Consider the following 14,225-nt stretch of genomic DNA (forward strand, 5'->3'; position numbering starts at 1 on the left):
TACTAAGGAACAAAAGGTATTTCATGTAATAGAGAGGCATCACATGTCCATGAACAGGAGATATTATATGTAAAGATGTTAATTCCCTCAAAATTATATTAGAGTTTTAATATAATTTCAATAAATCTTCATGCAGAACTTCCTTTGCTAGTCAACAAAGAGAGTTTTATGGTTTCTTTAGAATATTTTTAAAAATAAACAGGTGAAAACAGTCCAATTTAGAAAAACTGAAAATAGAATAATTGAATGTGTGACACAGACAGATCAAATACAAGTAAGTCAGCAAATTATCCATAAACCTCATTACCAGACAAAAATATACTTAAGAATTTTGAGTATAATTGTTGTGGTATTTCATGTCAGTGAAGAAAGAAAGTTTATTCAATAAATATTTCCAGGAAAATGGGTTGACTATTACCTTATCACATAGAATAAAAGAAATTAATTTAAAGAAATTAAATATGACCTTTCATACCACAAAAGCGCTAGAAGAAAATAGAAATAATTATGTACCTAATATCTTCTATGTGGGTAAAGAATATCTAAGCAAATAATTAAAGAAGAAATGATAAATAAAATTATTTATAAATTTGACCCTAAATATTTTTGCATTTAAATTTAGGAATAAAAGGGATTTAAATTGTCATTTTAAAACATTGGACTCAATCCTTTGTTTGCATATTATCTTACTGATACCCATGGACTAAACAGCCCACCCTCTGTGCTTTCCATTCTTACCAGTAACCCCAATATGTTCAATGTCATGTATAACCCCTAGGGAGGCAGTGTTTTGTGTGCCGGTTAAGAGCACAGGCTTTAGTATCAGACACAACTGGGTTTGTGTCCCGACTTTGCTCCTAAGCATACTAAAATCCTCTGACTCATAGTTTCCCTGCAGGTGAATTGAAAGAAAATAAATCATGTTGCTACTTGGATTTTTCTTTTTCTGGTGGACATAACTTAAAAGAGATAAAGATCCTCACTGCTCCTGGTTCATGTCAGGTGGTCCATAAAAGTTACCACATTATGACCCTAAAATCTAGATCCAAATTGAGACCTATATCCTGAACTCTAGATCCATGGTCTAACTACATAATATGTATCTTGTTTCTGCTTGGATTTCCCATATATACCTCAAATCCAAAAAAGTACTGAAATATCTGAATAAACAAAGAGGACCCCCCTGTTTCAGAATAGAAAGATTCAATATTTTAAGTATTTGTATTTTCTAAATTCTTTATTAACATTTGCCAGCTCCTAGGTGTTCACAGAAGCATCGAACACCTATATCTGACCTAACTTTGTACAAGTTTCCAATTGCTCTACCTTCCCCTTAACACTCTTTTTTCCAGCTTCACTGAATTACTTTCCTCCTATAAAACCCCAAACCCTTCTTCCATCTGTGTCTTTCCTCATATTTTCCTTAAGTCTGAAACGTGGCTCTCCCATTACCACATGTCTAGAACTTGCCCCTATTTCAATGCAGTCACTACTTGTAACCTCTTTCACAAGACCATGCCATGTCCCCTCACCCCCGACTCCTGCAGATGTAGCAATGCTTTCCAACGCTGAAATCCCAAAGCATATAATTTGCTCCCTTACTTAAGAATTTTTGTCATACTTCTTCTTTACATAATAGATATTAAAGCCTGTCCTTATGGTGATTGTTAAAATATTTGATATGAGGTTTGGCACAGTCACCAACCCATCTGAATGGCCACTTGATATATATAGGGCAGCAAGCTCACATATTTGCAGAGTAAGTTGTTGGATGCCCTAATAACAGCTGTTATGTTCTAATTGAGGACCTTCCATAGTGGTTTTATATTTTTTCCCTCAAGGGCCACTTTTTAAAAAACTGAATTGAACAGGAGAAAAAAGGGAAATTAAATGTATATTTTAAATAGAGCACTAGGATGTTCCAATCTACATACCTTTCAAGGGATATTCATCATTTACTCCATTCATTTTCCCTATCTAATAAGAGAAAATACTTAGAGAAAATAATTTTTTAAAAATATTTTTTTGTGTGTTTTTCTTGAACAAGATAGAGAACTCCAATTCTGAGGCCTAGACTTTTTATCATTTTAATGCAGGAAGTCATTTCTGTTCCATACATGTATTGTCTACTTTGCAAAATGTGGTTATTCACCTAAAAAGGACCAAAAGTAATCAGTCTTAGAACTAAAAAAGATATTGAAATGTCAGTTTAAATGAGATTGTTGTGGTCATCATAGATTTACATTATTTCTACATAAATTGTTATGCTTTTTAAAAACAAAACCCCACAACATTTCCAGTAAAATATTGAATCGAATCTTGCCTTCTGTTCCCTCTTTCCCCTTAGGTTAGCATTAAGATGACAAGTTTCCCACACTCAATTATTTGAAGACGTTTGAGAGTAGAGCTTAGCATATTTTTATAGTGGTAGAAGTTTCTTTGTTCTGGCCCATTGAGAATGGAAACTGAGTGATTAATTTCAAGCTTCAAAGATACTCAAGAAAATAAATGATTTATTAGGGTCATTTGTTGTTTAAATGCATATAGCCAAGAAAATGAAACCTCATGGAAAGTTCTGATTATAATGTTTGCTAAAGTTTTAGAACAATTGGTTTAGGAGAATAATTGGATCAAGGCAGTGACTACATGAATGCCCACTGACAAAGAATAACACTATTAAATACATTTAACCAATGGGGGAAAAAAAAGTAGGACAGGGTTAGATAGCTTATCTTAAGGGTGTAATTAGAGGTTTTTAATGTAAATTGGGAAAACACTTGTCTCTACAATTCGAAAATCTAATTGGTTTGATCTAAGTCTCTAGGAAAAGTGGTGGTTACAAAGCTCTTTGAACAAGTGCATGGTATTTTATCAATCCTGAATATTACTCCTTTGGATGGGATCCAAAGGGCTCTATCTCATATCCACTTCTAATTAAATAATAGCTACAACTTAAAGGGTGTTAACCATGTGCCAAACAGAGTACTTATTTATACTTTACATTATGCATTTAAATTGTGGAAATTCAACCATCATTAGTAGAGAGAGTCTAAAAGAGTGTTGCTATTTTTTACTACAACTTAGGTCAGAAACACAGGACCTTTAATAGACCTCACATTCTGACCCATTGAATTAATCTCATGCTGGGATTAAAATTTATGAGTCATTGCTATAAAGGAGATAAACCATTATTAGAGAAAATAACGGAAAATTGATTTTTTTCAAAAAATCATAAGCCACAATAAATAGACTTGCTTAATAAATACAAGGACTACTTTTTAAAATGGCTATTATTTAGCATGAAAAAAGTCAATAATATGCAAAACAGAAAATTTCGACCCCATAAAACATTATCTTTTGCATTCTGCCCACTATAATGCCAAAACAAGAATAAAAATTTTATGAGAACAAACTGTCTAAAAGTGATTACCTGAAATCTATGATATACTTTGGATTAAAGTATGCTGTCCTAGAGCAAATCTTTGCAGATCAATTTCCCTTAGAGTGGACCAAGGGGATCATAAAACAAAGTGCATAAATGAATAATATGAAATACTTAAGATGAAATAGAACGTTGCAATTATAAACTTCAAGATTAAAAGAAAGGTGAAATTAAGTAGCAACAATTGCACATCAGTTGCTTCTCTATATACCTGAATTCAAGAGTAATATAAAAATCAATAGCCATTAATTTTATATATGATTATATTGCTTATGCATTCACTCAGCAAACATTCTTTAAGCAACTCTATGGGCAAGGCTTTCTGCTAAGAGCTGGGTTACAATGGTGAGTAAACCATACTTCTGGTCTGAGAGTTGTTTGGCCTTATGAAGGAGACATGCATAGAAATAGCTAATTTAAATCAAAGAATAATGATAAAATATGCAAATTTGGTATAAATAGGTGCAAATTTTGTGAGTTGTAGAACAGCATAAAGGGAAAAGGGGGCAAAGGGGGGAAGAGAGTGAACTCATGAGTTCAGTTCAGGGCATATATAGATTGATGCATCTGTGGGATCTCCAGGTAAATACAGTATTGTGCTGGTCTGATGCTTAGGTGCTCTCAGATGCAGTCTTCACTCTTTCCCTTACTCTCTTCTCAGAGTAGCTGCCCCCTTGGCTGTTACCACGCTCCCCTGTAACCTGGCTTCCAGATGGATTTGATCAGGCACTGGCAGAGATTGCAGAATGGGAGGAAGGCACAAACCAGGATATTTCTCCCTGTCCTTGTCTGTCTCAGGATATATTTCTGTCATCTGCTGGTATTTCTTCCTTGTCTCCTGCTCCCAGCCAGAGAGGCTTATCCTGGTCTCACTCCCACTGGTCTACAGCCTATATGGACAGCAGCTTCCTCTGCTGCTTCAATATCCCTATTCAGTTTCTCAGCCTCTTTCATGAGTATATGCAATCAATTGCCACCTATACATTTCCTCTATTTTAATATTCAGAGTGATTTCTATTTTCCTGGTTGAATACCAATGCCTGGCAGATATTAACTATCTGAGTTTGAATTTCAAGGAGTTTGGGCAGTAGATTTGGGACTCATTAACATACAGGAGAGAGCTGATGAGTTTATACAGAGAGAGGGGAGGTAAAAGAATTGGTGGACTGAAAGTTAAATCCTGGGGAATGTGGCAACAGGTAGCGCTTTTGAATGAGTCCAAAGAAAAAATTCAGAATTTTGAGTACAACCAGAAAATGTGGTATCCACTAAAGTCCATAAGGAAACTTTGGTGTCAGTTAGAACCAGCATTTGTCAGATAAGGTTTCCTAAGATAGAGAAATCAGTCACGCACCCGGTAACAGACCAAAACTGAAACCTAAGTTCCTATTTCACCATTTAGTGTCCTTGTGATACCATGCCTATAATCATTCTTTTTAATAGCCTGATATTTGGTGTCATTTTCCTGGGTTCAAGTCATTTGTTCTGACCTTGTGAGATGTTTGCACTTCAGTTTCCTTTTATGTAAAATCAGTGTATGTTATCATTTACCTCTTAGTTAATTGTAAAAATTAAATGAGATAGTACATGAAAAATTCTTAGAATAGTGTGTTAACCTAGCAAAAATACATTAGAGAAAAATAGTATGTTAACCTAGCAAAAATACATTAGAGAAAATACATTAGAGATATTTAGATTATTTGTATTTAGTTTATTTATATATTTAGTTTATTTACATAAATATATTTAGTTTAATTATATTTATATATATATTATTTTTTATATTATATTTTATATTATATTAATTATATATTTTATATTATATTAATTTTATATATTAATTAAATATATATTTGTATATTATATTAATTAAGTAAATATATATATATTTATATATATATTAAATAAATATATTCATAAGGAATAGAAAATAGTATTATAATTTGGAGTACACACCATGGCAAGCCCCAAAGGCAATTATGTGAGGGAAGGGTAAGAGACAGTGTTTGTTGGCAAAAAGAGAGACGTTCACTCAAGCTGCTTGGAAACAGAGTTCATTAATTTCAGAGGCTCGGAGTCAGATTTGCCATCAGTTCATTGGTTGAGATTCTGATACTGGGCAATTTCTTCTCAGAGCATCTTATCTGACTTAGTGCAATTCTAAGGAATGTCTAATGATAAACTTTGTCACAGAAACGTGCTTATGTGCAAAGGAGGAGATGTGAGGACTGAAAGACTAGGAGGGATTTCTGATGGGTTTTTAGAAGGTCCTTGGAAACATTTCCTATCTCAAACTATCATAAACCCCCTCCTTCATGCCTTTCTCAGCTCTGGGTTTGACAAAAAGCATTTAAATCAACTTTTGCAAGTGTAAAGTACTCAGAATAGTTAACATTATTGAGAGGTTGGTGCAATTTATGAGGGGTAACAAAGCTACCAGATTTTATCACAGTATTATAAAAGATAAACTATCTATTGTACAGGATATAGATACTCTCATTATGTGCTTGCTAAAGTTAAGAATTTTTTTTTGCATTTTGTAATAATTTACTCTTTGTTTAATAAGACAAATTTAATTTCAAATTTGGTTTTTACTTTAGAAGTTAGTTCAATAGCTAATTTTTCCATAAAATGATTTTTACATCACTAGTATCTTCTCAGCTTCATCTATTGGAGAATTTCCACGGACACAAACGAGATTTCATGACTGATTTTCTACTTGCACAATATTTTAAACAAAACATTTTAAAAAACTTCAATAAGATACTTTTTCCCTGAGAAAGACCTCTGAGTCTCTTTTCTGTCCCCTTCACATTCTTATTTCTCTTTTAAATTTTCAGCATCTCAAGGTTCTTAAATATTAAATATACATGAGGAAATTGGGAAATTGTTAAATGAATACAAAGTCATTCTCAGTTAATGGATAATGATGACTTACTACCTAGTGTTTTGTCATTAGTACTTAGACATTTACATTCATTGTAAAAGAAAAATAAATCACTGCATGTACAGTATAGTGTGTAGATTCAACCAAAATTCAATATTGTAAATTTTATCTTACCTTCAGTGTCGGCTAGTCCTACTCCCACTCCTGGCTGTTTTACAGGTTCTTGTCCATTCTGTCCTGTCTTTCCTCTGTTTAAAAAAATAAACTGATTGTAAAAAAATAAAATGGTACATTCAGTTTTTATCTCCTAAGTGCAAATAAGGAGGCTAAGTGTGCTAAAATAAAGTGACATTACATATTTAGACCTGCAATAAATTATTTGAATGGCCAATATACACACAGTTAATTGCTCTACATCACACTAATTTTAAAATAGGAACTTATTATTCTTATTTAGTCCAAATATAATACCTCCAAATTCAGGAAGTCTTATTTGTAGACTCATTTATCAAAACATCAGGTCACTGTAATATTTTCAAATTTCATTTTAGAATTCTTTTTCCATTTTTCAACTCAATAGTAAGAAGGGGATTATTGAATTAACATATAAAAATAATATTATAATAACAGATTTTTAATTTTCGTTAGTGCTTTTTTTTTTTTTTTTTCAGATTCTTCCTGTGTTTTTAGCTGCATTGAGTAAACTGGCTTTTGAAGTCACACTTTTTTGGTGTCTGCTTCTGACTTTGCTATTTCTTGCTCTGTGCCATCTAAGACAAAGTACCTACCTGGTCAAGATGGTTTCTTCTTTTGTAATATAAGGATAGTAGTATTAGCTACCTTTTGATTACAAGAAAATAAAATGGAAAATGTATTATAGAAAGGGTTTAACACATTTAACGTTTAATGCTTACAATCTCTCAGATTTAATGCCTGAGCGATTGTAAGCATTCAATAAATTGGTACTTCAAAAAGTCTGTGGAAAATAAAATTAAAAGATAAAATGAATCTTTCCATGAACTTTTTGAAGACCCCTTGTATAATGTATTAATAGGTAGGTATGCACATAATAGTTTTAGAATTCAGTCAAAATCTGCTACTCACTTAATTTTGTCCTCAAACTTTTTGGAAAGCCAAGTAGATGAAAAATTCATGATACTTTGAGCATTGTGAGTTTAGAATGTCGATAATGTAACAGGCAAAAGACCGTAGGCCACTTATTTCTTCAGCCAAAGGAAGAGCTATATGGCATACAAAAGGTTTGGAATTGCCTTAATGTGTACTTAGAAAGATGTTCTAAAAAGATGGAATAAAAACTTGTAAATGTTAGAAAAGGATGCTTGAACAAAAGAATGTCTTGGTACTGTACTTTTCAGACAATAATTTTAACATAGTGGGATTTTCTAACAATGAATTCTGACTTTCGCAAACAGTATTTGGTTTGCTGGACCTGCTGAAATGTAACCATACTTATTTCTTAAGAATCCAATTATATCTTAAAAAAATGCTCTAATGATTCTCTTATCATTCTATTCCAGAGAAGATGCTAAAATGTTTCTGTACACGATAAAAAGAGGAACAGATGTAAATACATAAGTTATTTTGTCTTGAAGCCATTACATTGACTCATTATGGCAATTTAAGTCAAAAGTTTAAGCACAAATTTTTAGTAAGTGATGATGTGAGGGACAAAGTGCATGCAAATTATATAATTTCTAACATATTTATTATAATATACTTATGTATATATACACATATACACAAATCTTTACATTGTTATACAAATCTTCATATTATTATACATTTATGTATATATGTACAAATCTTTATATTACTATATAAATCTTTCCATGAATTTTTTGAAGTGCCATTGTGTATACTCGTATATACCACATATATACCTGTATATGGTCTGCATCTGAACTTGTAAAGAATTCTGTTTAAGCAATGCACAAAACTTCAATTTGTGTAATTGCTTCATTGAGATTCAAGAAAGTGGTCTGCTCTATCAGTTACTGTTAGAGAGGAAGAAAATCTTAAAAAAGCTAGCAGCAGTCTTACCTTTAGTAGTACACTATGTTGGCAGAGTGAGCCAAAACATATCTTGATACTGAGCCAAACTCAATTGAAAAATGAGGGTCTTTTAGTATGGCTAATCTAGCAGATCAAAGTACTGAAAAATTAGTATCCTTATACCATGCCAAACTTTAAAAAATAGTTATAATTTTTATTAATGTATTTTTTATAATTTTAGATTTGATCTTAAGTCATAGATTTCATATTTTAATGGTGACATCTGACTACAATTGTTGCTTCTAGTGAAAACTGATTTTAACATTAGATACTTAGCCAAAATGTGTAGCAAGTGCATTCTGAAGATTATACAAAAATGCAGCACTGTGAAGTTAAATGAAGTATAAAGGAAATGTAACGGTGGGTCACATAAGGATGAATTTTTCTGAATTCCTAACAAACAAATAATCTTCAGTTCAGAAATACACATTTTATAATTTATATTTTTAATCAGCCACCAAATATTTATGGAACACTTATACTAGTCCAAGCAATAATTGTGTTAGACACAATGGGGCATATAAAAGAACCACCAAATAGTATTTCTTATATATATCCTGTAATGCTTTAAAAAAGCGAATTTTCTTTGTGCTTATATGGCAAAACAATAGTCTCCTAGATAGTTTGGAGAAGCTTTGATTTACAAGTGAAACAAGAAAATGGAAAAACAAACTTGGAATGTGGTGTGTATGTAAAAATCGAATACTTCCACCTCAGACACTCAGAAATTGAGGAAATAATAGAGTTTACTCTCTGGAAGTTACAACATTATCATCGATGTTAAATTATATATTTTGAAAGGTACAATAAATTGGGAAGCTATCAAATTATGTAGGATGTAAAACCTTTATAAATTCATATGATATTTACAGCTTCTAGAGATATGTCATGAATTTGCTGAAATTCTTTTCCATCAAACCAAATCATCAGAGGCCAAGGACTAATGAGATCATACTCCTTTTAGAAATAATTTCCAATAAAATAAATAAACTGATTAAGTGCAAATTACTGAATTCACAGCCTAAGTCTCAAAACAAAAACAAAAATAAAACTCAGATAGACCAGTGATACAATAATAATTTGCTTAATTTAACTTGGAAAGATGTAACTTGAACGCCACAAAATAAACATGTTTTTCACTGTAAAAATCTATTTTCCCTATTATTTTGCTTATATAAATGAACCATTTTCTAAATATCAGAACTATTTTGGGGATCAAAAGGAAAGATTTATAAAAACCTTGATATGGAAACATAGAAATTCTACTCCCTGAGAAAGCTTCTCTCAGCATTGGAGAAAATGAAAAAGACCCTTTAACAGCCCAGATCAAGGTGAACAACTCTGTAATGGGCCAGATGGTAAATATTTTAGATCATCTCTCTTGCAACTACTCAATTCTACCCTTATAGCTCAAAAACAACATCAGGGAACACATAAGCTAATGGCTGTGGCTGTGCTCCTACCTAGTTTATGTTCACTGAAATTTCAATTTCCTATAATTTTTATGTATCAAGAAAATATTCTTCTTTTTTTTTTCTAGATATTTTAAAATGCAAAAGCCATTTTTAACTCACAGGCGTTACCGAACCAGGCAGTAGGCTGGTTTTGTCCTGGCCTGGATCTTAGGACCCTGATGGTGCAGTGGTGTTTTCAAAACAAGAGGACTAGTTAATGGGGAGGAGAAGGAAGGTTGGGAAGTTTAGATTTTTATATTGGAAAAGACATTTATTTTGAATGTTGCTAAATTTTGCCACTAATGAATAAATGTATTCTAAAACATTCTAAACAGAATCTGTTTTAGTTTTACATTTGATTTGCAAATTGTTTTTCTTGAGGCTTAAGGTGTTATGAATGAGCTTTATTCCAAGAGTACCTGCTCAGGGACCTATGTATTACTTGATATTTGTTCTGGAATACATAGAAACATTTCAAAACCTTAAATTGTTGAGAGATTTATAGTTGAAAAATATATTTAATTAGGCCAGCGTGTCTTCAATTTCAAATATGATATATGGGTTCATTGACTATGTTGGATTATCTCCTGATTCAAAGTCAATTAAGCTGACTACACTTATCTCAAATACCAATAATGTTTGTATTTGGTCATTATGTGCTTAAAACATCAATATACTGCTGCTGAACTTTATTCTGACATTGCTAAGTTATTATTTTAGCAGTTTTTATATTATATACAGATTGCACTGATTAAATAGTCCTGGTAGTGACTAGCATTCATCCTTAGAATTAACTGAATTAATCCAACCTTTCCTGAACAATTTATTTTTATGTAGGCATAAACAGTTCAAGTGTTTCAGGGACACTGACTCAGAATTGGATAAGTATCTAGTTATTTCCTGTTAAATGTTAAGAATGCCTTACTCATGATGCTGTTTACTTTGTATTAAAAAAAAAAAAAAAGAATGACTTACATCCTCGGAATAGGAAATAGATTAGTCTCCCCTGCAGTGCTGCTGCTTCCTTCACTGTCCACGCTGTACCCACTGCCAAAGCTGCTGCCCGAGGAGCCGGTGGACACAGAGCTTTCTGCAGGCCGGTGATTGGTAGGCTTTGCTGCATGGTGTGGGAAGAGTCAACACCACAGTCAATAAGTGAAGCTCACATTGATCTCTAAATGCATAATTAGATGTTCTTTAAATTTACATGTATAAAGAAACAGCTGTTGCCAGAACTCTACATTATTTGACCTGTCTTTCACTTTCATTTCTTTAGCCAATAATGCACAGTGGCAACTAAATGACTTTACTGTTTTAATGAGACACCAAAGAAAAAACAATCACTTCTAGGGAAAAACCATCTAATTTTTAGACTGAGTATAATAGTGTGAAACTATTCTATTAGTATTATTTTTGTGGATTATTTGTCCAGTATTGCAATAGTTTTATAACAACAAGAATGTTGGCTATGACATGGGGAAAAGACTTTAGAAAGAATAGGATAGATAGAAATAGCAGGATAAAAGGAACTGCTTAATTATTTCCATATTAATAACCAAAATCTGTTTTTCTCCTTACAAGTGCAAAATAGAATAGCTAATTTCAAGATGTAATTGAAAATTCCATGCTTGTCTGTATGTAGCTCTACCAACTATTTCAGCAGATTTTTAAATATTTAAAGATATTTGTTTCTCCTTAGGCATTTCCTACTTTATAATTGGGACCTGTTTCAAAAATTTTGTTTGATTTTGGATATAAGAATCCATATTCCCATAGAAACATTATACATTTGTGTTATAAATTATGCAGTAGGGGTATACTACTAATATTGTTAGCAGAGTTCTAGATTTCTAGAAGATTTGGGAGGAAACTTTGAAAGGCAAGTGTTTTCTCTTATTTTGCGGAGATGTTTCTCCAGCAAGTTTTTGAAACGGTTATTTGCCTTCTGCCAGAGAGCTTGAGCTTTGGTCATAAGTGATCTGGTTTTGAATTCCAATCTGCTCTGTAGTAACTCTCAGTTTTCTTATTTGAAAACAGGGTCAGTAACGACTGTCTCACAAGACTGTGATTATTAGGAGTGAGATGAAGCAGGAGCCCTGTGACTCACTCCCCTTCTCCTGTGATATTCATAGCCATATCCCCACCTCTTCTTCAGAGCTTTACTGTCAGGGGCTGTGTCTTGAGCTGACATAGTTCTTGACAATGAATTTACCTCAATTATCTTCTAAATATAGACGTGTTCTGAGTCACAAAACTATTTAGAATTTCTCTTCTCCATGAGTACATCCCTATTCCATCAGGAGTTTCTTATCCAGTTGAATACGAGATTTATACTACTGGGTAAACAGTTGATAATCATTTTATGAACATTTCAGATCTACATATTTCTTAAGGAAATGTATGAAAATACAATGATTCTTAATCTGGTGAAACTTTAATCAATATAACCAAATGAAATGAAAAATATAGACACTGTGTGGGGAGCCATTTGAGAACAGGAAACCCACCATGTAGCTAGAATCAAGTCTTGCAAAAGACTTAGCTTTTCCCCTACTTTTTCTCGTCTTCCATTTCAGCCATAGTGGATTCTCTAAAGCTACCAGGAATTTTTATATTTAGTTCAATGACAATAGGGTCTCTTCCCAGAATAGGAAAGAGGTAAGAAATTTTAATAATTAGTCAATTGTTTATCAGGTGTCTATAATTTAATAGCTATTTAGAATAAGGCCTGAATGCTGTTAAATAGCCATAGAAATAGGTTTGAGGAAACAGAATAGTTATAATATTTGTTTAATATTTTCTTCAACTTATGTAGAAGAAACCCAGATTTAGTGTTAGAGAAAAAACTTTTTAAAAGGATAATTTTAAAAATATAAAGGAATATGACTAGGATATAAAACTATGAACATGTATAAAGTAGATTAAATTACATAATCAACCATATAACGAGTCAGATTAGTCAATTGATTGTAAACAAAGGAACGCTGTCATACTTTTTGATTGATATTATATAATCCAGCTAACTAGATCGTTAATACTTTTTTAGTATGACATTAAATGCAAAACATTAATTTCAGCAACTGGGAAATTTTATACTATTTTCAAAGACAAAACTTAATTAATAGACATTAATTTTTAATTGATTTATCTTTCCTAGATTAAAATAACTTTTATCCAAGAGCAACCTCACAATGCCTCAGAATAGCTACATTAAAGAAATGATATCGTGATATTTCAAAATACCCAATATTCATTTTGAAATATTCAATCTGGTTTCTTTCTTTTTTTAGTCAACTTTGGTTTTACTTGATGCAATTTCTAATTCTATTTTTCTTCTAGGAAATTTGAGAAATGTGTACAGAATGTAAAACAGCATAAGAAGAAGAAAGGAACAAAAGGTAGAAACAAATTTAGGGGAAGACAGATTTTTTTGTTTTGTTTTGTTTTGTTTTGTTTTGTTTTGTTTTTTATATCTTGCTTATTTCCCTGAATAGAAATCTCATTTTAAAAGCCTGTGCAAGTGTTGTCAATATTTTAAATGCAAACAAATAGCATTTTATAAGTAGCATAAAAAGGAATAAAACCAATCCGGGGAACATATGTATGTATTTAATGGAACAAGTCTAAGTCTATCTAACATCTTTGCAAAACAAGATTTATATCTAAGGTTGATCTACAGAAATTTAGGCAGTTAGAATTTAGGTGAATAATTCAAACGAATATAGATGTTTGGTGTTATCATAACAAAATGTCTGGTGCCCAAATGAATTTTTAAATTCTTAACCTGGTATGTAAATGTAGTGTAGAGATAAAGAGCCTGACATTTGGTTAGTTTCTGAAAATGAATTAAGTTAAAATGCAGAATGGATCTTCCCTTTTTACAGAGCTATACTTACATAACAGAAAATGTGATAAAATATACAAAAATGCAAGGCTTTGATAAGCTGGTGCTAAGAATCTAAGTATTTTAATACAGTCTGAAGTTCTTTTCTAGATACTTGAAATGATATGTGTATTTACTAACTTCTTTCTATTGAAACAGACCCCAAATAAGAAAGCATCAGTTCTATTAAATTGAGCTAAATCTGCACTAATGCAAACTTTTTTAAACAAGTACAGTGCTTTCAGCACTTAAAATCTGAGGCTGAATCGTATGTAATTTCAAGGCATCTAATTCTTTAGTTCGTCTCTCAGAGTCATTTATTGGTCTGCTCTTTTCCAAATTTATCTCCCGTAATTCTCCTTCATATACTTTACATCTAAGCCCACTCAGACCGTTCATTCTGGCTCCCTTTGGTCTGGCTTTATGCTTTTCAACTTTATTCCCTCCTCTCTTTCTTCACTTTCTTGTACCTAAATTATCCTAAAG

General features: G+C 32.0%; 1 protein-coding gene across 1 annotated transcript in view; it reads right to left on the reverse strand.

Annotated features, from left to right (window-relative positions):
- Positions 1–14,225, reverse strand: part of PCLO (piccolo presynaptic cytomatrix protein) — a 413,878-nt gene that overhangs the window by 52,081 nt on the left and 347,572 nt on the right. The window contains exons 21-22 of the mRNA XM_063099452.1: positions 10,832–10,973; positions 6,504–6,577 (exon numbers count right to left, since the gene is read on the reverse strand). Coding sequence (XP_062955522.1) covers positions 6,504–6,577; positions 10,832–10,973 — 216 coding nt within the window. The remainder of the gene's footprint in view (positions 1–6,503; positions 6,578–10,831; positions 10,974–14,225) is intronic.

This window comes from Cynocephalus volans, chromosome 6 (genome assembly GCF_027409185.1).
Source record: "Cynocephalus volans isolate mCynVol1 chromosome 6, mCynVol1.pri, whole genome shotgun sequence".
Lineage (NCBI taxonomy): Eukaryota > Metazoa > Chordata > Mammalia > Dermoptera > Cynocephalidae > Cynocephalus > Cynocephalus volans.